General features: G+C 42.3%; 1 protein-coding gene across 2 annotated transcripts; it reads left to right on the top strand.

Moving 5' to 3' along the window:
* The first annotated feature begins 256 nt into the window (after window positions 1–256).
* eif4h (eukaryotic translation initiation factor 4h) lies at window positions 257–27,043 on the top strand. 2 transcript variants are annotated; one of them, XM_067595719.1, is made up of 8 exons: window positions 257–399; window positions 5,279–5,466; window positions 6,979–7,043; window positions 7,125–7,224; window positions 19,467–19,544; window positions 20,857–21,009; window positions 21,881–21,996; window positions 26,365–27,043. In XM_067595719.1, exons 1-8 carry the CDS (start codon window positions 335–337, stop codon window positions 26,368–26,370), a joined length of 771 nt encoding a protein of 256 aa, XP_067451820.1. In that variant the 5' UTR covers window positions 257–334; the 3' UTR covers window positions 26,371–27,043. The 2 variants fall into 2 exon arrangements, with proteins under 2 accessions (XP_067451820.1, XP_067451821.1); XM_067595720.1 differs by lacking the exon at window positions 19,467–19,544.

Here is a 27,043-nt window from a genome sequence, read left to right as displayed (position 1 = left end):
TGAAAAAATGTGAATTCATAATGTAATTAATTAGTGCCAAATTTTATAAGGATTAGTTTTAGTTCATGTTTGTGTTTTTAAATTTGTCAGTAATTCCTCTATCCATCCTGGTCGTTTCTCTTATTGTCTACATTGATGTTCGAATATTCATCGCTATTTGCTTGAATTTTTGTGTCTTTACATCCGTATTAATACTGTTTGTTCTAGAAATGTTCAAATAAACTGAAATCATTTGGTCATGGTGTCGGTGTTCCCGGTCAGGCGCTCTGCGGGCAGCTAAGCCCGCTCTGAGTGTGACGTGTAGGACCTCCTCCTCCGACACACAGCAGCAGTAATGGCGGACTACGACAGCTACGATGAGCGGGACCGGGCCTACGGCAGCTTCGGCGGCGGCAGAGGGTGAGTCTCCGCGCAGCACGGCAGCTCCGCCGCGGGCCTGAAATACAAACCCCCGCCGGACCGTCGCCGTGTTTCCCGCCGCTGTCCTCCCCGAGCCTCGGTGCAGGGCGGCCAGGCCCCGAAGCACGACCCGCCAGACGCCTGCTGGCCGGGCCTGGCAGGAGGCGCCGGAGGCCGGAGAGAGCGGCTGGAAAACACCGCGGTCCCGGAGCTTCTATGCTAACTGTTAGCAGGAGGCTAGCGGCGTACAGACAGTGAAACAAACGAATCGGCCCGGAGGTCTGCGGTTAAATAACGTGTAATTGATTGGTAGGAAGTTTAACTTTTCCTCGGTACCGGTGAGAGGCGCGCCGGAGCGGGCTCGGGGAGGCCGCGGCAGGTGGAGGTGGTGGCGGAGCTGCAGCTGCAGGCTGCCCGCATGGCTGCATCATGTGTCCGCAGCTGCACATCCATCCACGCAGGAACCAAACATGCGGCTGCAGATCGATCAGGAGTATTGGTTATTGACGTGTTTTTACTGTTCTGGGCTTCTCCTGCTGTTATTTTATTAGTTTAGTTTGTCAGCTGAAGTCTGATGAAAGAAACAACAATGAAAAGCAGTTTGTTTCTTTATTATTAGAAATATTTCTGCTTCATATTCAGCAGCTTCTCTGTAGAGAGGCTGCTTCCCTCATTAAACAAAAGTTTCAGAAGACCTGAAGCCGACATATTGATCTGAAACTAACAATTATTGACATGATCAATGAATCTGCTGAGTATTTTCTTGATTAATTGATGTGAAAGACATCAGATGACTGAAACTGTTTCTGAGTGGAAGGCGACGACTTCAGAGTTCATAAAGAAAGAAAACAGAAACTCTGGAGGAAATCATTGATTACTCTTCTTCAGACTGATCATTTTGGCTTTAAATTGATGAGTGAACACTTATTTTTCTCACCATCATCTGCAGCTCCAAGTTTCTCTCTTCAGATTCAGAAGTTTCAGTCGAAGAACTGAACCTGATCAGCTGATATTTACTCTGAGCTGCTGATCAATATGGATCCATAATATATGTGATTGATAAACGTGATGTCTAATTTGTTCATTTGGATCGTTTTCAGCTTGATGGGTCGTCTCCCATGAGTCCAAATCCAAATCACAACAAACTAGAGCTGCGATGATCAGCTGATTAATTGATTAATTGATCAGCAGAAATTCATCATTTTTGTTGTTTTCCAGCGTCTCTGCTGTCGATATTTATTTATTTATTTATTTATTTATTTATTTATTTATTGTTATTATCTTCTGCTTTTCTCTGATTGAAAACTGAATATTTTGGACAAAACAAAACATGTGAAGATGTCACAGCTGAGATTCTGGACGATCAATGAATGATTATTAATAAATCTGTCAACAGAATGATTGATAGTTGAACCTGAACGCATTGATCTGATATCAGGTTTCTACAGCCGCACTGATCAGTTAATCAATGAGAAATGACTAATCAGCAACTATAATAATCAGTTTATTGTTGTGGAATCTGTTCAGCGTCTGCAGGGCGAGAAGTTCCTGATTCTCCTCGTTATTGATGACGTCTTCAGCTCGACATTAATGGAGAAGATATTGATCAGATGAATCAATAATAAAGATCACAGAGGTTCACTGATCAGCTGCAACCTGCTAATACAACTTTAAAGGAAAATCCACATTTTTTATCTTTCTGTTCAGACGACAGCTTTGATTTCATCTGCAGATCAAACTTATTGATTTTATCCAGAGCTGCAACGATTAGTCGATTCATTGATCGACACTACAGACATTTTGATAGTTGATTGTTTTGAGTAATTTGTTAATAAAAAGTCCAAATTCTTCTTTAATGTGAATATTTTCTGGTGTCTTTAGTCTCTAAGACAGTAAACAACTGATCGATTAATCAAGAATATAATCAACAGATTAATCAATAATGAAATTGTTGTTGCAGCTTCCAGTCTGAGACCGTTAGTGCAGAAACGTCTGTGCTGCAGTTGTTTGGGATGTAAAACTATATTTTTATTACAAAATAATATGAATATATAAAGTGTGTGTGTGTATATATATATGTGTATATATACACATATATATATATATAAATATATAGCAGCTCATGCAACCGGTCACAGCATGTGAACAGCGGATTAACTGCAACATTTAATGTTTCATTTAAAATAAAGTAAACAAACTGCTGTAAGTACGAGTCGCTAACAGGAAACCAGCATCTAACGGGTCCGTAGTGACGTTTAACGTGCTGCAGCTAATTAGCATCTAGCTGCTAACTGAGCTGCAGACGTGTGTTCATGTTTGTAAGTGGTGAAGTTTAGATGATGTGGAAACAGGCTGTTGTTTCATTCACTACCGTGTTTAAAGGAAGAAGGTATCAGGATTCATATTGTTATTTAATTTAACAATTGAGCTTTGAATATTTTATATATTTCAGTGTTTCCCTGATAAAAGCAACAAGAACCCCCAAATATCGGTTCATTCAGAGCAGCGCTGTCTGGGAACGTGAGTTAACGTCTGCGTCGTTGCCATGGAAACTGCAGGTTGCGTAACTCCTTAAAGGAATAGTGCAGAGCGGAAGTGAGCGAGTGGTTAAGCGAGAGGGGGGGAGGGCGGGGCAAAACAGCCAGCGCTGCTGTTCCGTTACCTGGCCGAGGGTGGGGGTCAGTCCTGCAGCTGTGATGGAGCTGTTAGCATCGCCGCCTCACAGCTAACAGCTAAAAGCTAAAAGCTAATTTAGCTCATCGTCACCAAACAAGCAGCCGGTTAGCTTATGCTACCATTAACACTGACGCCAGAGCCTGTTAGCTAACATCAGTGTTAGCAAGTTAGCAAGTTCTGCTGGAAACTTGAGGCGGCCATGTTTATAACAGGTGATCACCGGCTGCAGGTGGAGTTATTGACGAGTGTCGTCAATAACAAAGAAATCTGAACTTTGGTTAATTTGCTTCAATTTGAAAACTGCAGAATCTGAATTATTTCTTCTTCACTTTACGTAACTTGTGTTTTTAATGTTTACGTTAAAATGTTAAAGGTTTGATTAACAAGTTAATTATCTCGTCATCTTGACAAAGTGAATAATTGATAACTGAACTGCAGCTAACTATTATTATTGATTAATCAGCAGAGTGTCGCAGCTTCTTCTCATATTTCAGAAACAAGGAAATGTTCTTTCTGCTGAAGAAATGACTTCTAATTGATCATCTATGAACTGTAGAGCTGCAGCTAACGAGCATGTTCATTATTGATTAATCTGCTGAAACCAGCAAATATTCATTTAATTCTTTTAGAAACTAAAACGTTTATTTGATTGATTTTCTGTCTGATCAGCTGATCCGTAGTGATGACAGACGCTTCACAACATCACATCCTTTCATTGATCGCACATGTGACTGCAGTAATCAATATTAATCAATATTAATCTCTCTGCAGCCTCGTTTCATCACTTCATCGCTTGGAGGATTTCATGTTTTTCTGCTGAATCTTTTGGTTTTTATTGGTTGAGAAACGTCGTCGGCTTGAAGCATCATTGATTAGCCGATTAATCTATTGACAGAATTATTTGGCAACTATTTTAATAATCGATTCATCGTTTTAGTATTTTAGTAGCAAAAATGCTTTCAGCTTCTCAATCATGATGATTTCATGTTTCTACTCGTCATACGAGGCCATAAACTGCAGATCTCTGGTTGGTTTGACAAAATAAGACGTTTAAAGACAAACCTTTAACTCGCACTGCTTCTATGTTCTGACGTGTTCTAACGGGACGTGTTCTAACGGGACGTGTTCTAACGAGACGTGTTCTAACGGGACGTGTTCTAACGGGACGTGTTCTAACGCGACGTGTTCTAACGGGACGTGTTCTAAAGGGACGTGTTCTAACGGGACGTGTTCTAACGGGACGTGTTCTAACGAGACGTGTTCTAACGGGACGTGTTGCGGTTCGGTGCCTGCAGTCGGTCAGGAATACGTTCTGTGACCCGAACGATTACTGTCAACAGTTTAATGATCCACCGACTCCGACACGCGGAACAATAGTTCTACAGAACAAGTTCCACCCGGAACATTTTGGCAGCGCACCGCTAGCATGTTCATGGGTGTGTTAGCCGGTTTACCAAAGTAGCCTGAATTACCCCAGAATGACACGAGAGACTCATAATACTGGTCTGTCAGCTGGTCCACTAGTCTGTCAGCTGGTCCGCTGGTCTGTCAGCTGGTCCGCCGGTCTGTCAGCTGCTCCGCTGGTCTGTCAGCTGGTCCACTAGTCTGTCAGCTGGTCCGCCGGTCTGTCAGCTGGTCCACTAGTCTGTCAGCTGGTCCGCCGGTCTGTCAGCTGGTCCGCTGGTCTGTCAGCTGGTCCGCCGGTCTGTCAGCTGCTCCGCTGGTCTGTCAGCTGGTCCACTAGTCTGTCAGCTGGTCCGCCGGTCTGTCAGCTGGTCCGCCGGTCTGTCAGCTGGTCCACTAGTCTGTCAGCTGGTCCGCTGGTCTGTCAGCTGGTCCACTAGTCTGTCAGCTGGTCCGCCGGTCTGTCAGCTGGTCCGCCGGTCTGTCAGCTGGTCCACTGGTCTGTCAGCTGGTCCACTGGCCAGGCCAAAAAATATGTTTAATGCCAAAATAAAGCCAAATATCTATTCATTTGGAAATCAACAGCTGCGAAACGTGAGTCCACCTCTGTGTCGTTACCGGGGAAACAGCTGGTAGCGTAACTCCGTTAATACAGCAAAGGTAGTGTGAGTGAAGCAGCTGGGAGACAGCGAGCGGCAGGAAGTTGTCAGTCTGGCAGTGAATGTACAGACTACAGTGTGTCAGTTAATGTACAGTACTGTACTCCATCACCCATGATGCTCTCTGTCCTCCCCGTCAGGCCCCGTGGCGGCGGCGGTCCCGGAGGCCCCAGGAAGCAGAAGGAGCTGCCATCAGAGCCTCCGTTCACGGCGTACGTCGGAAACCTGCCGTTCAACACAGTGCAGGGAGACATCGACATCATCTTCAAAGAGCTCAACATCCGCAGCGTCCGGCTCGTCAGAGACAAAGAGACAGACAAGTTCAAAGGTCAGGAGGGGGGGCGGGGGGGCGGGGTGTCTGGTTTGGTCCCAGCAGGCTTCCGTAGTTTGAGTCTCAAAGCCCGGAAAGGTTATAGCAGCTGTTCTGGAGCTTTCAGTCGTCTCACGTGATCTTCATCAGCAAACTGAGTTCCTCAGTTGTTTAGTTTGATCCTTTTATCTGCTGATGAAGATCATGTGATACGATCAAAAGCTCGGGAACAACTTCTCCATGGAAATCGAGGCGACACTGTTGATGTAACAGCTTCATGTTGCGTCATGATGTCATCATTAATGCAAATAAACAAAGAAGAACCTTCCACCGCGCTGTGACGGTGTTTGTAAAAGACAGAATGAAGGTGCAGCTACAGATTTAACCTGATTGAACCCTGAACGTGTCGCTGCTTCCGATCAATCAGCTGATTGATCAACCATCTGGCAGGTAGGCCCGCCTCCCAGTCTGTCAGTCCAATCACTGCTTTTTATTTATGTTTTAGTCACTCAGCATAACACGGAGTAATGCAGCGTGACATCATGACAAGCTGTTAAAGTTTACAGATTCTCTAAATAATAATAATAATAATAATAATAATAATAATAATAATAATAATATTAATAATGACTATTTATACAGCACTTTTCAAAGCTGCCAGCAGTGATGATCAGGCAGTTTGATTGGCTGCCCAGCCGTAACGAGCAGGTTAACGAGCGCTGACATCATCACAGCAGAGCAGGAAATGACTTGATTGTTTTGAAAGTAACATTAACTCACATTTATGTTGTTGTTGTTTTTTACAGTACTTTGCTAAAGTTTTAGGCACCAAAATTAAAGTGAGGATGCTTTCAAACATAATGCTTTGTATAGTTTTTATTTATCACTGAGCTTCAAACAAAGTCCAGTAAAGAGAAAATAAAGAGCCTAAAACCTTTTGCACAGTACTGTTTATGTGTTATTCCTCCCTTGTAGACCACACACACTCATTCAGTCTATGAATGTCTTCTGCACAGTCTACAGTAAACCTTCTCAGCTGCAGATCCTCTCTGCTGTCCCGAGTCTTTGACTGGAATTATCTCCATATCTGCCCACTCAAACCAGTTAACCTTCCAAAGTCCCAGCCTGTAATATAAACATGATACAGCAATCGCATGTAGGTGATAACTACCATTTCCTGTGTCCACTATGTGGCGCTAGAGGACACCTACTAATTATATCAAGTTGCTGTGTGTCATATAAGTTTCATGTAAATCAGATGATGTTTGTCACATAAGGCTGACTTCCTGTTGTCAGTAGGTGGCGCTATCGACATGTAGATGTGTTCAGACCTGAACTCATATGAGAAGTCTGGTCGCATCAACTTCCTGTTTAATGTTGGATCACAGATGTTACTGTGCTCTCTGCTGGTCTGCAGTCTGCTGGTCTGCTGGTCTGCAGTCTGCTGGTCTGCAGTCTGCTGGTCTGCAGTCTGCTGGTCTCTGCTGGTCTGTAAACACATTGTGTCCTGTGTGTTTTCGTCTCTTCCAGGTTTTTGTTATGTCGAGTTTGAAGATTTGGAATCTCTAAAAGAAGCTTTGGCGTACGACGGCGCTGTGAGTATCTGATCGATAGTTTCTGTCCTGCAGGCTGACACTGTCTGCAGCAGTTCCTAACCTGACCTCTGACCCCTGCAGTTGCTAGGTGAAAGGTCACTGAGGGTGGACATCGCAGAGGGACGAAGGCAAGAGCGAGGAGGAGGCGGCGGCTTCGGCTTCAGGAAAGACGACGGTAGAGGTACGAACATGAAAACCGCCAGGTAACAGGAAGTAGGTCCCTGAGGTGGTGTTGAGTCTAACAGTGTGTTGGTGTGTTGGTGTGTGTTGGTGTCTGTTGCTGTAGTGTTACCGGGCTTCTCTCTGATGTTTGAATCTTCAGCTGCTTCCTTCCTGTCGTCTCTCCTCCTCGTCTCTCTGCAGTGAGACCACCTGAATGTAAACCTGCTCAGTCTGAAGTGTTTCTGCTATAAAACTCAAGCTTCCGACACTGGTTTGAGTCTAAATTAAGGGGGCCTGTTATGCTCATTTCCAGCTCTGTTTTTATTCTGTGACTCCACTAGACTAGCAAGGAAAAGCATAAGAGGTGCCCTTTAAAGAGCTGTAGTCCTCCTGAGTCCCCGAGCGCTGCTTCCTCTCTGGACCACGAGTCCGTCGGGTTCAGGAGTTCTGCAAAGTGCTCCGGCAGTAAAAACCTGGAGAAGTCTGGGAGGAAACAGTCTCACCACAGGGTCCGTTATAACAGCTGTTCTGGAGCTTTCAGTCGTCTCATGTGATCTTCATCAGGAAACTGAGATGCCCAGCTGTTTAGTTTGACCTGTTTGTTTTAAGAGTGAATTTTGAACCCCAAAGTGAACAAGAGGTCCTTTTAGTGACAACTGCTGATGAAGACTATGAGATATGATCAAAAGCTCAGGAACAGCTGATTAATGGACCTTGAGGTGAATTGAAATGAAGATTTTGGTCTTGATGAGCTCATCTTAAATCTAACAGCTCGTTGACTTCATGATGTCATTGTTAATGCGAATAAATAATGGATTCTGCTTTGTTTACGTCCGTGTTTACTGCTTTCTGCAGGAAGGTGCACTGGTATAACACGATGTAAACAAAGCAGGATTTAAAATAAACGAGTTTTAGTGAGAAACACTGAACGTGAACAGACGAGTTTAAAGATTCTTCATGTGGACTCAAAGTTCAGCTTGTTGACTTGGAGGAGGACGACTCTTCATCTTTCACACTTCATCCTTTCATCATGTCATCCTCACCTGCACACCCCTTTTCTTTTCCTGAAACTGGTCCAGACAGACAGGTGACAGGTGAGATGTGGTGAGCAGAGGCCTGTTGCACCAGCGATGTGAAGCGTAGATTAACTTCCTAATTTAAATCTTAAGTTAAATTGAATGAATGAATGAAAGAATGTCCTAAAAATGAACCATTAGATTTCTCCAATTACACAGTAAATAATCCATTATGAGCTTAAAACATCCTAGACACCAACTAACAACCACCTAGCAACACCATAGCAACCACCCAGAACAATAAAGGCTGATATAACCCAAATCAGTTCTGTTTCTATTACACGGACATGTTGACATGTTTGTGTCATGGTCACATGTTCTGGGCTGCACAGACTGATACATTTACACCACACAGACCCCATGAGGTTAATAACCTAGGAATTAAGGAAGTTATTCCTTATCAACCGTTGCCGCAGCAGAAGGTTTACAGAGACACTAATGGTGGAACAGCAGGAACATTTTTTAACTATTTATGGGAGAACATTGTCGATGACAGACTGCATCCTTTTGATATCTCTGATGATGCTGAGAGGTTTAGTTGTAGCTCTTTAGTGGCTGTGACATTGCAGAAATATGTGGATGAATTTGCTGTTCTCCTGGAGCAACAGAACACAGTTCTCTACAAGTTCTTCCAGAGTTCCTCCAATAAACTGGGAACTCCTCTAGGAATGTAACGCTACGTGTATTCATCCTGAACCATCGGGTACAAGATGTTTGTTGCTGTAAGTCTTCAACTATAAATACATTTGATTTCCATCATGGTCGGACAGCATGTTGTAAGAACCAGTTCTGAACGACCATAAATCAGCAAAAAACAGCAGTTAGCAGGTGTCCGGACTCCCTGCAGAAACAGAGAGGTTGTTTTCCTTTTACACTGCGACAACTAAACTGTCGGTAATAGTTTCCACTGCATCACAACTAAACTGTGTCAGTAATAGTTTCCACTGCATCACAACTAAACTGTGTCAGTAATAGTTTCCACTGCAACAACTAAACTGTGTCAGTAATAGTTTCCACTGCATCACAACTAAACTGTCAGTAATAGTTTCCACTGCATCAACTAAACTGTGTCAGTAATAGTTTCCACTGCAGCAACTAAACTGTGTCAGTAATAGTTTCCACTGCATCACAACTAAACTGTGTCAGTAATAGTTTCCACTGCAACAACTAAACTGTGTCAGTAATAGTTTCCACTGCATCACAACTAAACTGTGTCAGTAATAGTTTCCACTGCATCACAACTAAACTGTGTCAGTAATAGTTTCCACTGCATCACAACTAAACTGTGTCAGTAATAGTTTCCACTGCAGCAACTAAACTGTGTCAGTAATAGTTTCCACTGCATCACAACTAAACTGTGTCAGTAATAGTTTCCACTGCATCACAACTAAACTGTGTCAGTAATAGTTTCCACTGTATCACAACTAAACTGTGTCAGTAATAGTTTCCACTGCAACAACTAAACTGTGTCAGTAATAGTTTCCGATGCAACAACTAAACTGTGTCAGTAATAGTTTCCACTGCATCAACTAAACTGTGTCAGTAATAGTTTCCACTGCATCAACTAAACTGTGTCAGTAATAGTTTCCACTGCATCACAACTAAACTGTGTCAGTAATAGTTTCCACTGTATCACAACTAAACTGTGTCAGTAATAGTTTCCACTGTATCACAACTAAACTGTGTCAGTAATAGTTTCCACTGCATCACAACTAAACTGTGTCAGTAATAGTTTCCACTGTATCACAACTAAACTGTGTCAGTAATAGTTTCCACTGCAGCAACTAAACTGTGTCAGTAATAGTTTCCACTGCATCACAACTAAACTGTGTCAGTAATAGTTTCCACTGCAACAACTAAACTGTGTCAGTAATAGTTTCCACTGCATCACAACTAAACTGTGTCAGTAATAGTTTCCACTGCATCACAACTAAACTGTGTCAGTAATAGTTTCCACTGTATCACAACTAAACTGTGTCAGTAATAGTTTCCACTGCAACAACTAAACTGTGTCAGTAATAGTTTCCGATGCAACAACTAAACTGTGTCAGTAATAGTTTCCACTGCAGCAACTAAACTGTGTCAGTAATAGTTTCCACTGCATCACAACTAAACTGTGTCAGTAATAGTTTCCACTGCAACAACTAAACTGTGTCAGTAATAGTTTCCACTGCATCACAACTAAACTGTGTCAGTAATAGTTTCCACTGCATCACAACTAAACTGTGTCAGTAATAGTTTCCACTGCAGCAACTAAACTGTGTCAGTAATAGTTTCCACTGCATCACAACTAAACTGTGTCAGTAATAGTTTCCACTGCATCACAACTAAACTGTGTCAGTAATAGTTTCCACTGTATCACAACTAAACTGTGTCAGTAATAGTTTCCACTGCATCACAACTAAACTGTGTCAGTAATAGTTTCCGATGCAACAACTAAACTGTGTCAGTAATAGTTTCCACTGCATCACAACTAAACTGTCAGTAATAGTTTCCACTGTATCACAACTAAACTGTGTCAGTAATAGTTTCCACTGCATCACAACTAAACTGTGTCAGTAATAGTTTCCACTGCATCACAACTAAACTGTGTCAGTAATAGTTTCCACTGCAACAACTAAACTGTGTCAGTAATAGTTTCCACTGCAACAACTAAACTGTGTCAGTAATAGTTTCCACTGCATCACAACTAAACTGTGTCAGTAATAGTTTCCACTGCATCACAACTAAACTGTGTCAGTAATAGTTTCCACTGCATCACAACTAAACTGTGTCAGTAATAGTTTCTACTGCAGCAACTAAACTGTGTCAGTAATAGTTTCCACTGCATCACAACTAAACTGTGTCAGTAATAGTTTCCACTGCAACAACTAAACTGTGTCAGTAATAGTTTCCACTGCAGCAACTAAACTGTGTCAGTAATAGTTTCCACTGCATCACAACTAAACTGTGTCAGTAATAGTTTCCACTGCATCACAACTAAACTGTGTCAGTAATAGTTTCCACTGCAGCAACTAAACTGTGTCAGTAATAGTTTCCACTGCATCACAACTAAACTGTGTCAGTAATAGTTTCCACTGCATCACAACTAAACTGTGTCAGTAATAGTTTCCACTGCATCACAACTAAACTGTCAGTAATAGTTTCCACTGCAACAACTAAACTGTGTCAGTAATAGTTTCCACTGCATCACAACTAAACTGTGTCAGTAATAGTTTCCACTGCATCAACTAAACTGTGTCAGTAATAGTTTCCACTGCATCAACTAAACTGTGTCAGTAATAGTTTCCACTGCAACAACTAAACTGTGTCAGTAATAGTTTCCACTGCAACAACTAAACTGTGTCAGTAATAGTTTCCACTGCAACAACTAAACTGTCAGTAATAGTTTCCACTGCATCACAACTAAACTGTGTCAGTAATAGTTTCCACTGCATCAACTAAACTGTGTCAGTAATAGTTTTCACTGCATCAACTAAACTGTGTCAGTAATAGTTTCCACTGCAACAACTAAACTGTCAGTAATAGTTTCCACTGCATCAACTAAACTGTCAGTAATAGTTTCCACTGCATCACAACTAAACTGTCAGTAAGTTTCCACTGCATCAACTAAACTGTGTCAGTAATAGTTTCCACTGCATCAACTAAACTGTGTCAGTAATAGTTTCCACTGCATCACAACTAAATTGTGTCAGTAATAGTTTCCACTGCAACAACTAAACTGTCAGTAATAGTTTCCACTGCAACAACTAAACTGTGTCAGTAATAGTTTCCACTGCATCACAACTAAACTGTGTCAGTAATAGTTTCCACTGCAACAACTAAACTGTGTCTGTAATAGTTTCCACTGCATCAACTAAACTGTCAGTAATAGTTTCCACTGCATCACAACTAAACTGTGTCAGTAATAGTTTCCACTGCAACAACTAAACTGTGTCAGTAATAGTTTCCACTGCAACAACTAAACTGTGTCAGTAATAGTTTCCACTGCAGCAACTAAACTGTCAGTAATAGTTTCCACTGCAACAACTAAACTGTGTCAGTAATAGTTTCCACTGCAGCAACTAAACTGTCAGTAATAGTTTCCACTGCATCACAACTAAACTGTGTCAGTAATAGTTTCCACTGCAGCAACTAAACTGTGTCAGTAATAGTTTCCACTGCATCACAACTAAACTGTGTCAGTAATAGTTTCCACTGCATCACAACTAAACTGTGTCAGTAATAGTTTCCACTGCATCACAACTAAACTGTGTCAGTAATAGTTTCCACTGCAACAACAAAACTGTGTCAGTAATAGTTTCCACTGCAACACAACTAAACTGTCAGTAATAGTTTCCACTGCAACAACTAAACTGTGTCAGTAATAGTTTCCACTGCAACAACTAAACTGTCAGTAATAGTTTCCACTGCAACAACTAAACTGTGTCAGTAATAGTTTCCACTGCATCACAACTAAACTGTCAGTAATAGTTTCCACTGCATCACAACTAAACTGTCAGTAATAGTTTCCACTGCAACAACTAAACTGTCAGTAATAGTTTCCACTGCAACAACTAAACTGTGTCAGTAATAGTTTCCACTGCATCACAACTAAACTGTCAGTAATAGTTTCCACTGCATCACAACTAAACTGTCAGTAATAGTTTCCACTGCATCACAACTAAACTGTCAGTAATAGTTTCCACTGCATCAACTAAACTGTCAGTAATAGTTTCCACTGCATCACAACTAAACTGTCAGTAATAGTTTCCACTGCATCAACTAAACTGTCAGTAATAGTTTCCACTGCATCACAACTAAACTGTGTCAGTAATAGTTTCCACTGCAACAACTAAACTGTCAGTAATAGTTTCCACTGCATCACAACTAAACTGTGTCAGTAATAGTTTCCACTGCATCAACTAAACTGTGTCAGTAATAGTTTCCACTGCAACAACTAAACTGTCAGTAATAGTTTCCACTGCATCAACTAAACTGTCAGTAATAGTTTCCACTGCATCACAACTAAACTGTCAGTAATAGTTTCCACTGCATCAACTAAACTGTGTCAGTAATAGTTTCCACTGCATCAACTAAACTGTGTCAGTAATAGTTTCCACTGCATCAACTAAACTGTGTCAGTAATAGTTTCCACTGCAACAACTAAACTGTGTCAGTAATAGTTTCCACTGCATCAACTAAACTGTCAGTAATAGTTTCCACTGCAACAACTAAACTGTGTCAGTAATAGTTTCCACTGCAGCAACTAAACTGTCAGTAATAGTTTCCACTGCAACAACTAAACTGTGTCAGTAATAGTTTCCACTGCAGCACAACTAAACTGTCAGTAATAGTTTCCACTGCATCAACTAAACTGTGTCAGTAATAGTTTCCACTGCAACAACTAAACTGTGTCAGTAATAGTTTCCACTGCAACAACTAAACTGTGTCAGTAATAGTTTCCACTGCATCACAACTAAACTGTGTCAGTAATAGTTTCCACTGCAGCAACTAAACTGTCAGTAATAGTTTCCACTGCATCACAACTAAACTGTGTCAGTAATAGTTTCCACTGCATCACAACTAAACTGTGTCAGTAATAGTTTCCACTGTAACAACTAAACTGTGTCAGTAATAGTTTCCACTGTAACAACTAAACTGTGTCAGTAATAGTTTCCACTGCATCACAACTAAACTGTGTCAGTAATAGTTTCCACTGCATCACAACTAAACTGTGTCAGTAATAGTTTCCACTGCAGCAACTAAACTGTCAGTAATAGTTTCCACTGCATCACAACTAAACTGTGTCAGTAATAGTTTCCACTGCAGCAACTAAACTGTCAGTAATAGTTTCCACTGCATCACAACTAAACTGTGTCAGTAATAGTTTCCACTGCATCACAACTAAACTGTGTCAGTAATAGTTTCCACTGCAGCAACTAAACTGTCAGTAATAGTTTCCACTGCATCACAACTAAACTGTGTCAGTAATAGTTTCCACTGCATCACAACTAAACTGTGTCAGTAATAGTTTCCACTGCATCACAACTAAACTGTGTCAGTAATAGTTTCCACTGTAAGAACTAAACTGTCAGTAATAGTTTCCACTGCATCACAACTAAACTGTGTCAGTAATAGTTTCCACTGCAGCAACGAAACTGTGTCAGTAATAGTTTCCACTGCAACAACTAAACTGTGTCAGTAATAGTTTCCACTGCAGCAACTAAACTGTGTCAGTAATAGTTTCCACTGCATCACAACTAAACTGTGTCAGTAATAGTTTCCACTGCAGCAACTAAACTGTCAGTAATAGTTTCCACTGCAGGAACTAAACTGTGTCAGTAATAGTTTCCACTGCATCAACTAAACTGTCAGTAATAGTTTCCACTGCATCAACTAAACTGTGTCAGTAATAGTTTCCACTGCATCACAACTAAACTGTGTCAGTAATAGTTTCCACTGCATCACAACTAAACTGTGTCAGTAATAGTTTCCACTGCAACAACTAAACTGTGTCAGTAATAGTTTCCACTGCAGCAACTAAACTGTGTCAGTAATAGTTTCCACTGCATCACAACTAAACTGTGTCAGTAATAGTTTCCACTGCATCACAACTAAACTGTGTCAGTAATAGTTTCCACTGCAGCAACTAAACTGTGTCAGTAATAGTTTCCACTGCATCACAACTAAACTGTGTCAGTAATAGTTTCCACTGCAACAACTAAACTGTGTCAGTAATAGTTTCCACTGCATCACAACTAAACTGTGTCAGTAATAGTTTCCACTGCATCACAACTAAACTGTGTCAGTAATAGTTTCCACTGCAGCAACTAAACTGTGTCAGTAATAGTTTCCACTGCATCACAACTAAACTGTGTCAGTAATAGTTTCCACTGCATCACAACTAAACTGTGTCAGTAATAGTTTCCACTGCAGCAACTAAACTGTGTCAGTAATAGTTTCCACTGCATCACAACTAAACTGTGTCAGTAATAGTTTCCACTGCATCACAACTAAACTGTGTCAGTAATAGTTTCCACTGCAGCAACTAAACTGTGTCAGTAATAGTTTCCACTGCATCACAACTAAACTGTGTCAGTAATAGTTTCCACTGCATCACAACTAAACTGTGTCAGTAATAGTTTCCACTGCATCACAACTAAACTGTCAGTAATAGTTTCCACTGCAACAACTAAACTGTGTCAGTAATAGTTTCCACTGCATCACAACTAAACTGTGTCAGTAATAGTTTCCACTGCATCAACTAAACTGTGTCAGTAATAGTTTCCACTGCATCAACTAAACTGTGTCAGTAATAGTTTCCACTGCAACAACTAAACTGTGTCAGTAATAGTTTCCACTGCAACAACTAAACTGTGTCAGTAATAGTTTCCACTGCAACAACTAAACTGTCAGTAATAGTTTCCACTGCATCACAACTAAACTGTGTCAGTAATAGTTTCCACTGCATCAACTAAACTGTGTCAGTAATAGTTTTCACTGCATCAACTAAACTGTGTCAGTAATAGTTTCCACTGCAACAACTAAACTGTCAGTAATAGTTTCCACTGCATCAACTAAACTGTCAGTAATAGTTTCCACTGCATCACAACTAAACTGTCAGTAAGTTTCCACTGCATCAACTAAACTGTGTCAGTAATAGTTTCCACTGCATCAACTAAACTGTGTCAGTAATAGTTTCCACTGCATCACAACTAAATTGTGTCAGTAATAGTTTCCACTGCAACAACTAAACTGTCAGTAATAGTTTCCACTGCAACAACTAAACTGTGTCAGTAATAGTTTCCACTGCATCACAACTAAACTGTGTCAGTAATAGTTTCCACTGCAACAACTAAACTGTGTCTGTAATAGTTTCCACTGCATCAACTAAACTGTCAGTAATAGTTTCCACTGCATCACAACTAAACTGTGTCAGTAATAGTTTCCACTGCAACAACTAAACTGTGTCAGTAATAGTTTCCACTGCAACAACTAAACTGTGTCAGTAATAGTTTCCACTGCAGCAACTAAACTGTCAGTAATAGTTTCCACTGCAACAACTAAACTGTGTCAGTAATAGTTTCCACTGCAGCAACTAAACTGTCAGTAATAGTTTCCACTGCATCACAACTAAACTGTGTCAGTAATAGTTTCCACTGCAGCAACTAAACTGTGTCAGTAATAGTTTCCACTGCATCACAACTAAACTGTGTCAGTAATAGTTTCCACTGCATCACAACTAAACTGTGTCAGTAATAGTTTCCACTGCATCACAACTAAACTGTGTCAGTAATAGTTTCCACTGCAACAACAAAACTGTGTCAGTAATAGTTTCCACTGCAACACAACTAAACTGTCAGTAATAGTTTCCACTGCAACAACTAAACTGTGTCAGTAATAGTTTCCACTGCAACAACTAAACTGTCAGTAATAGTTTCCACTGCAACAACTAAACTGTGTCAGTAATAGTTTCCACTGCATCACAACTAAACTGTCAGTAATAGTTTCCACTGCATCACAACTAAACTGTCAGTAATAGTTTCCACTGCATCACAACTAAACTGTCAGTAATAGTTTCCACTGCAACAACTAAACTGTCAGTAATAGTTTCCACTGCAACAACTAAACTGTGTCAGTAATAGTTTCCACTGCATCACAACTAAACTGTCAGTAATAGTTTCCACTGCATCACAACTAAACTGTCAGTAATAGTTTCCACTGCATCACAACTAAACTGTCAGTAATAGTTTCCACTGCATCAACTAAACTGTCAGTAATAGTTTCCACTGCATCACAACTAAACTGTCAGTAATAGTTTCCACTGCATCAACTAAACTGTCAGTAATAGTTTCCACTGCATCACAACTAAACTGTGTCAGTAATAGTTTCCACTGCAACAACTAAACTGTCAGTAATAGTTTCCACTGCATCACAACTAAACTGTGTCAGTAATAGTTTCCACTGCATCAACTAAACTGTGTCAGTAATAGTTTCCACTGCAACAACTAAACTGTCAGTAATAGTTTCCACTGCATCAACTAAACTGTCAGTAATAGTTTCCACTGCATCACAACTAAACTGTCAGTAATAGTTTCCACTGCATCAACTAAACTGTGTCAGTAATAGTTTCCACTGCATCAACTAAACTGTGTCAGTAATAGTTTCCACTGCATCAACTAAACTGTGTCAGTAATAGTTTCCACTGCAACAACTAAACTGTGTCAGTAATAGTTTCCACTGCATCAACTAAACTGTCAGTAATAGTTTCCACTGCAACAACTAAACTGTGTCAGTAATAGTTTCCACTGCAGCAACTAAACTGTCAGTAATAGTTTCCACTGCAACAACTAAACTGTGTCAGTAATAGTTTCCACTGCAGCACAACTAAACTGTCAGTAATAGTTTCCACTGCATCAACTAAACTGTGTCAGTAATAGTTTCCACTGCAACAACTAAACTGTGTCAGTAATAGTTTCCACTGCAACAACTAAACTGTGTCAGTAATAGTTTCCACTGCATCACAACTAAACTGTGTCAGTAATAGTTTCCACTGCAGCAACTAAACTGTCAGTAATAGTTTCCACTGCATCACAACTAAACTGTGTCAGTAATAGTTTCCACTGCATCACAACTAAACTGTGTCAGTAATAGTTTCCACTGTAACAACTAAACTGTGTCAGTAATAGTTTCCACTGTAACAACTAAACTGTGTCAGTAATAGTTTCCACTGCATCACAACTAAACTGTGTCAGTAATAGTTTCCACTGCATCACAACTAAACTGTGTCAGTAATAGTTTCCACTGCAGCAACTAAACTGTCAGTAATAGTTTCCACTGCATCACAACTAAACTGTGTCAGTAATAGTTTCCACTGCAGCAACTAAACTGTCAGTAATAGTTTCCACTGCATCACAACTAAACTGTGTCAGTAATAGTTTCCACTGCATCACAACTAAACTGTGTCAGTAATAGTTTCCACTGCAGCAACTAAACTGTCAGTAATAGTTTCCACTGCATCACAACTAAACTGTGTCAGTAATAGTTTCCACTGCATCACAACTAAACTGTGTCAGTAATAGTTTCCACTGCATCACAACTAAACTGTGTCAGTAATAGTTTCCACTGTAAGAACTAAACTGTCAGTAATAGTTTCCACTGCATCACAACTAAACTGTGTCAGTAATAGTTTCCACTGCAGCAACGAAACTGTGTCAGTAATAGTTTCCACTGCAACAACTAAACTGTGTCAGTAATAGTTTCCACTGCAGCAACTAAACTGTGTCAGTAATAGTTTCCACTGCATCACAACTAAACTGTGTCAGTAATAGTTTCCACTGCAGCAACTAAACTGTCAGTAATAGTTTCCACTGCAGGAACTAAACTGTGTCAGTAATAGTTTCCACTGCATCAACTAAACTGTCAGTAATAGTTTCCACTGCATCAACTAAACTGTGTCAGTAATAGTTTCCACTGCATCACAACTAAACTGTGTCAGTAATAGTTTCCACTGCAGCAACTAAACTGTGTCAGTAATAGTTTCCACTGCAGCAACTAAACTGTGTCAGTAATAGTTTCCACTGCAGCAACTAAACTGTGTCAGTAATAGTTTCCACTGCATCACAACTAAACTGTGTCAGTAATAGTTTCCACTGCAACAACTAAACTGTGTCAGTAATAGTTTCCACTGCATCAACTAAACTGTGTCAGTAATAGTTTCCACTGCATCAACTAAACTGTGTCAGTAATAGTTTCCACTGCATCAACTAAACTGTCAGTAATAGTTTCCACTGCATCACAACTAAACTGTGTCAGTAATAGTTTCCACTGCATCACAACTAAACTGTGTCAGTAATAGTTTCCACTGCATCACAACTAAACTGTGCCACTGTGACGTTGTTCTGGATTCTTTCGGGTTATTTTACAGGTTAGTTTTATATCTTTGGTTAAATGCATCAGATGGTGCAACAGGCTGCAGGTCTGGAGATAAAACAGTTAAGTTTAATCTTTCTCAGGGAGCTTCAGTGTCACTGCTTCTTCTCTCTAACGTCTCCTCTCTGATTGGCTGATGGACAACTAACAAGCTCCACCTCTTCAGCGCTGTCCTTCCAGCTCCTTCCAGAAGGAGGTGCCGTCACCTCCTCCTCCTCTCCTCTCTCTCTCTCCTCTCCTCCCTGTGTTAAACTCCCCCTGTCCTCTGCAGGACGAGGAGGTGCTCGAGGAGCTCCCAGAGGAGGAGGAGGACGTGACTACCGCGACGACTACGACCAGCAAGGAGGAGGTGCGGTCAGAGAGTTCAGCAGCTCAGGTTGGACAGCAGCAGATCCCAGCCAACCAATCGGAACGCTGCTGGGTTGCAGCCAATCAGATGGCAGGAAAACGTCCCTAAACCTAAGCTAATAAACGTTGTAGAATCTGCACTGACCTGAACTATGCTACACAAACACCTGGATTAACTCAAACTAATCTCAATTACACTTCAGTTACACAGTAAAGCAAACTAGAAACGTTTAAAGTTCTGTAGAAACTTGGTGTGTTTGCACCCGACCCAATGACGTCTTCGTTAGTTACTACACAGCTACTCATGCTAGCGAAGCGGAAGCTAGCAAGCAGCTAATGTTGTAAAGTCAGCTTATATCAGCAGGCCACGCCTCCTGGATGTCAGTAACCAATTATAGGAAAACGGGAGGTTGACAATCGTTTCATCTTGATCAGAGGAATCAATCAAAATAATTTAAATATTTTAATAAGCAGAGCGCAAAAATATATGAAACCTGTGAAACTGAGATTGATGTCGAGCATGTGAAGTGAGTCCACATGTTATATTTATCAATTTCAGGTAAATTTGTCAGTTATTAAGTGAAATTAAAGTATTTAGATCTGTTCAGAAAAGAGACAGAAAAACCCAGAAGATCAACCTGTAAACACCTGATAATCATATCAATATATACGCTGATTTGATGTAGATTTTGTGTTTGTCGCTCCAAAACTGTGGAACCAGTTATACGCTGAAGAATAAAATAAGTGTGCAGGATTATAGTCATTCAGCTTTTGCATCTTGGGTGCAAACACACAGAACTATGCTAAGCTAGCTGCGAGACTACAGCGGTGGCAGATGGACGGACTTAATTAACCTACAACAAACTAATGTGTGGTAGTTTCAGCTAAATGACTCAAAACAAAGCTTGATTTAGTCGCGTTTTAATCGTGCAATCCATGAATTTGTCGTTTAGTTGCATAATTCATAAATTTAAATGATAAACCGCTTTGCTAAACTTCAGTTCCAGTCGCTTGCTGCGTCCTGTAGGTGGCGCTTCCTGTTTCCAGAATAGCTAGCAGCTAGCATAGTCTAGCAGCTAAATGTACAAACAAGTGGAACAGGCAGTGTTGACCTTTGACCCCCAGAGTTAGACACCCCGGCAGAGTTTGACTCCGCCTCCTGAAGCTGCTGGACCACGTCCCTTTTTTCCCATCATGCCTTGCACCTCAACCATCTCATGCTCATTGGTCACCTTATAGGTTCGGGACGCTGCGGGACACCCAAGGGCGTCTGTCAGCTGACTCGCCGTCTGTCTCTCCGTCTGTCTCTGCAGGTTTTAGAGATGACGACTACATGGGGGGGCGGAGTCGAGGCGGCGGCAGTCGCCCTGGCGACAGAAGGGGGGGAGGCGGAGGCGGAGGAATGGGTCGCTTCAGAGATGGGCCACCTCGCGGAGGAACGACAGACTTCAGAGAACCGTCGGAAGGTGAGACGACTTCCTGCCTGTCTGTCAGACTTCCTGCCTGTCTGTCAGACTTCCTGTCTGACTGTCAGACTTCCTGTCTGTCTGTCAGACTTCCTGCCTGTCTGTCAGACTTCCTGTCTGACTGTCAGACTTCCTGTCTGTCTGTCAGACTTCCTGCCTGTCTGTCAGACTTCCTGCCTGTCTGTCAGACTTCCTGCCTGACTGTCAGACTTCCTGTCTGTCTGTCAGACTTCCTGTCTGTCTGTCAGACTTCCTGCCTGACTGTCAGACTTCCTGCCTGACTGTCAGACTTCCTGTCTGTCTGTCAGACTTCCTGTCTGTCTGTCAGACTTCCTGCCTGACTGTCAGACTTCCTGCCTGTCTGTCAGACTTCCTGCCTGTCTGTCAGACTTCCTGTCTGTCTGTCAGACTTCCTGTCTGTCTGTCAGACTTCCTGCCTGTCTGTCAGACTTCCTGCCTGTCTGTCAGACTTCCTGTCTGTCTGTCAGACTTCCTGTCTGACTGTCAGAGCCTGAAACTGTTTTTTTTTAGTTGCATAACGTTGTTAAGTTGAATAATTCATAAATAAGTTTTAATTAATTAAGTTATGTGGTCGCGTGAATCATTTATCATGTTATTCATAAATTTGTCATTTAATCATTAAATAAAGATTTTTAGTTGTTTAATTTATATCATGAAATGAGGTCAGCGACGACCTCAGCTGTTTGTTTGTGTTTGCAGAGGAGCGTGCAGGTTGTTTATTTGTTTGTGTTTGTGTTTGTGTTTGCAGAGGAGCGTGCAGGTTGTTTATTTGTTTATTTGTTTGTGTTTGTGTTTGCAGAGGAGCGTGCAGGTTGTTTATTTGTTTGTTTGTTTGTGTTTGTGTTTGCAGAGGAGCGTGCACAGCGGCCTCGCCTGCAGCTGAAGCCTCGGACCGTCTCTGAGCCGCTCAACCAGGTCGCAAACCCGAACTCCGCCATCTTCGGCGGAGCTAAACCACGAGAGGAGGTGATTTCCAGAGAAAAACCATAAAGACTGAAGGCCGCGAGGGCCGGGGGGGGTGGGGGGGAGGGGGGGGACACGACAGTGAACGAATAGAGAACTTTAACTTAACAAGGAAAAACAAAAAGAAAGAAAGAAAGAAACGCCACAGTTAGCATTCCTTCCTGACAGACAGACAGCGAGCGGACGCCACCCTCCTCTTCTTCTTCTTCTTCTTCTTCTTCTTCTTCTTCTTCTTCTTCCTGTTTGAGTTCAGTTTGAGCAGAATATTTATTCTGAGACGGAATAAAGCCGAAACACTCTGATGAATAATAAACCTGTAAACACAAACACAACGAGCAGCTTGTGAATGCATGTCTCTGCCCCGCCCCCTCACCTCCACCTCAGCTTGCTGTGACGTCATACCTGCTAGCCCCGCCCCCTCCCTTCACCGCCAGGTCAAAGGTCACCTGCCAGTCACTCTCCAGAAAGAATCCCAGAGGTTCAACCTCTAAACCCCCTTTTTTTGTATTTTGTAGTCGTTCAGCAGAAGCCCCGCCCCCTCGTCCTGATTGGTCAGGTCTGAGGAGAACGTGTTTGTTTTTTCTTGTCACTCGTTGCCATGGTGACTCCTCAATCATATTTTTCATATTTGATTAAAGCATGGAATGCTGAAACCGAGTGGGCGGGGTTTCATAGGCTCCGCCCCACCCGTCCAGGTGAAGTGGTCGTGTCTGGACGGTAACCTCAGATTTGACACTTCTGCAAATTGTCATTATTGTTATGAAATAATGACGTTTCTGTCGTGACGACGCTGCGGTTGAAGGGAAAGTCGTGTTTTTTTCAGCGGCGTTGTGCAACGTTCTTGTTGACAGTCGGCGTGTTCCTGCAGCAGGTTTGGCTAACGCTACGCGCCGTACCGCTAAACATATTTTAGCCACGTAAACACAATCTCTATCCGTATAAGTTGGCTGTATTTACCCTGCCGTCAGACAGCTTCCTGTGTTATTCCACAGATCAGACAGTGCTGTTGCAACATGTGAACGAAGACTGATTGGAATGTTTTTAGGCGGCTAAAATGCGGCGCGTCGGCAGCGGTGCAGTGTTGAGCTTCCAGGCTACCGCAGGTAAAACGCCGGCTGTGAATAACAGACGACCGCACTGCAACAAATACAGACTGGTCCTTTAAGGTCCTTTCAGGTCCACTCGGCCGGGGGAAGATCATGTTTGGGTTAAAATGATCACTCTTGATCTTTCTCAAATCTGGGGTTACCATCTAGACACGGCCGTGTGAAGCCTCTGCAGTCGACCAATCAGAGTAGAGGGAAAACTGGTGCTGCGTTCACTGTCTGTTTGGCAAAAACCCAAAGACTGTAATGCTGCATTCAAGTCCTGTCAGGAAAACAGTGAAAAACAGCTGAAACATTTTAATTAGTCCCACGCCGCCTGAACGCAGCGCAGGTTCAACAGCGACGCCTGGGCCACGCCGCCTACCTTTACCTGTGCGTGACGGCTACCTCGCCGAACTGCCGCGGCTCGCACGTGTGTGTGGTGTCCACACGGAGCGCCGCCTGTCTACGCTGAGTTTGACGATGGTCATTAATAATAGAGCGTCTCAAAGTGAAGAGTCGTAAACAGGAAGCAGTCGTGTGATGTTTGTTTACCGCCGTTCAGAGCGAGAGACTCAACGTGATATATTCAGTCTGTTAGCGTGCCGCATCTCCACTAACGTACACGCCGAGCCAGTTTACCACAACACCGTCTCGTTAATGAAGTGATTCTGTCCACAGAACGCTGCAGGGCTTTTAATTTGAAATGGATACAGGAAGTGTTTGTAAGGGACAACAGTGTTAGCATCTGATGTGCTGTTAGCTTACAGCAGGTCACAATTAAAACATATAACAGCACAACAAGAAACAATATGGAGCAAAAAACACACACGATACGAAGTTACACACAGAAGCACATCACACACACACGTCAACTAGAGATGACAAATGTCCGCTGGACACATGAAAGCAGCCGGTGGTCACAGAGCTGCAGCTGAAAAGGTTCAGTTGAGTCTCTTATAGAGGATTTTATAGAGTTCACATAACGGAGGAGGAGCCAAACCATGTAAAACTTTATACACGAGGCTTTTTTAAACGTATTTCTTCAGTATCCGACAGTGATGATGCAGCATCAGCTTTTTATCCAGAGTTTTTAAGGTTTGTGTATATCAGGACTCTAGAGGTCCCCCGACATGTGACGTATAGACCGGGACCCCATCTGCATCCACACAGACGCTTTCTAATGTGTCTAAAGTTTGACTAGTTGTACTTTATGGTTTTTACCATTTTTTTTAACATGTTTCTTAAAATGAACATTTGGATCCAATATCTTCTCTCCATCGCAGCTGTTAGCTTAGCAGCTGTTAGCTTAGCAGCTGCTAACTCAGCTGTTTCTGCATGTGTGAACACAACAGAGTCATCTGCATACGTCAGTAATATACAGGCTCAGTAACACTGACCTCGAGGTTTCCTCCTCAGACTCAACAACCATCGTCCCAAAACAAAGTCGTTGTTTGTTTTCAATCTAAAATTGCTCATTAAACTTCCGTTAAGACGTGACGACCGGCCGTACACAGTTACTCTAACATACAGCGCTCGTTAGATACTCAGGTATGATGACTGAATAACGCTGCATATGAACATTTTAGTGACGGTTTGTAGAGACGGCTGTTACTGACCTCGCTCCGCTTACCCAGAATGCAACATGTGGGCTGCCCGCAGGTCTAGCTCGATGGATTCACCTTCTCTGAACTGAAATTAGAACAAAGATGCAACGAAACGCTGCAGAAGTTTGAAAAAGTTACGTAATGAATGTAAAGATTTAAACATGCAGCATTAATGAGTAGCTAACGTCTCTACGTCGAACGCTAGAGCCGCTGTACGACCGTTAATATGTCATCGTTTAGATTCCCAACATGTGGTCAGTTTATCCAGATAACTTACTGTAAATGGTCCCAGTTTGTACTGGGAGCGTCACGGTTCAGTTCTAAATCAGATCAGTTGAAATGAGCGTCCATCCTTCCTGCACATGTCCGAAGAATAAAAAAACGTTTTAAAGGTGACGCAGCGTAGCTTAGCGGTAGCCTGCGGCTGGTTAACTCTGAGACAACATGGCCGCCGCCGCCGCCGCCGCCGCAGTCGGAGATGATGGAGAAGCAACAGGATCCTCCTGCTGCCCTGAAGTTTCCCAGTCTGTAGCTAACGTTCCCGCCATAGTGATGAAGATAACCAGCTACGAGCTCATCTTCACCTCAGCGAGCTGAACCAGTAACTCTGGTCTCTACGCGCAGGATTCACCCTGCTGTTGTTGGAAAGTCTCCTCCTGACAACTGGGAACAGTTTGTTCCCAGTTGACTGAAATAAAGAATTAAAGTTTGACCTTATGGCTCAAAAAACAATATGGCGGCTGTATCACACTCGCGCCTCGCAGGCTGAACAGGAAGCGAGAGGTTCCGCAGCGCACGTGTGCTGCTCGGGTAGGCGGCGTGGTCCAGGCTCGAGCTCCTCTGATTGGTTGCGTGGGGGCTGATCTCACGGATTATAACCGGATTCAGCAGCGGAGGCGGAGCCCCGTTCTCAGTGGCGCATGAAGCCAAAAAAAGCCACTTCAGCTGTGAGGAAATGACCCGGATGAATGCGTACTGAGCATGCTCCGTGACCCGGAAGTCTCTCCAGCGGCCAGTTCAGCCGTCGCTCACGGTAACGGAGATGAAATGATTCACCGTCATTGCATCCGGAGGCTCGGCTGATCTGACATGTGACGCAGAGTGTTCGTCCAATCAGATTTAACAGCGAGACGTCATCCACACTGAAGGCTTTCTCTGATTGGTCCTTTGATCCACACTGAAAACTTTCTCTAAACTGAAAGCTCAGGGAGGAAAAAAGGCAAATTTCCTTTAAACTTTGTTTCTTTCTTCTATTGTTATCGATCTTTTTTTTTTTTACTCTGTTCAGTCAGCGAAGACGCGTCTAAACGTCCAGACGGGGGCGCCAACGCGACCCTTTAATCCTTACTTTAATTTTCTTTTTTCTTGTATTTTCCTCATTTCTCTCTGAATTCTCACTTTTATTCCTCCATTCTTCCCGTTTTTCATCCTTTTTTCTTGGACGAAGGCAGTTTGCTGACTGTCGGTGGCGCTGACGAGCAAACAGAACAGAATAAAGAAACTCACGAGAGGAAAGACAGAGAGGAAGAAGAGGGAACAAATTAAAAATGGGGGGAAAGAAAAGATTAAAAATGTTTTTCTTCGTGTTATTGTTAATTTCATTTTTCCCTTTTTCTTCACCTCTTTCTGTTTTCCATCTCCTCCCTTTTTAATCTCCCTCCATCTGTCTTCGATTGCAGCTCTGACTCATTTAAACCACCAACAGCTGACCAGATGGTGGCGCTAACACGCCGCCTCTCCAACAGAAAAGAAGAAAATTAAAGGTTTTTGTGCCGTTTGTTGTTTCAGTGTGGATCATGTGGAAGCCGACTCCCAAGAAAATGTTGTAAAATTGATGAAAAGTCCAAATAAATGTTGTACGATGATGTTCACGTTTTGGCTTTTAATGGAAACAAACTTAAACCTTCATCTTGTATTTTTCCCGGTTGGAACCAGCTGCCGTAGGACAGACCTGGACACCCAACAGTCCGGATCGGGTCTCAGTGTGGATCGGGTCTCGGTTGGGGATCGGGTCTCGGTGGGGATCGGGTCTGGGTCTGTAGAGGTTCAGGACTTGTCTGTCGGTGGTTTTTGGTTCTCAGTCCGCGTCGCTTCCAGAATGTTTGTCGCTAAAAAGCAGTTTATTAGTTTTTCCGGACATTAAATGGAGAAACGGTTTCTTACTGTATGATAGAATAAAAACAGCTGTTTGACATTTTTGTTCTTTTCCCTTCACTGTTTATGGCAATAAAACTGTATCATCGTACATCCAGAATGTGTTTATTTCAGGGTGGGGGGGTCGATTCCCGGGTCTGATTTTTATTTTTTCTTCCAAATGAAAGAAGAATAAAGAATAAAGCTCGTTCTGTTCGGCCTGGA

The sequence above is a fragment of the Thunnus thynnus genome, chromosome 7, assembly GCF_963924715.1.
Source record: "Thunnus thynnus chromosome 7, fThuThy2.1, whole genome shotgun sequence".
In the NCBI taxonomy this organism is placed as follows: domain Eukaryota; kingdom Metazoa; phylum Chordata; class Actinopteri; order Scombriformes; family Scombridae; genus Thunnus; species Thunnus thynnus.
The sequence above is the reverse complement of the archived record's forward strand: the minus strand, read 5'-3'. Positions and strand labels throughout refer to the sequence as shown.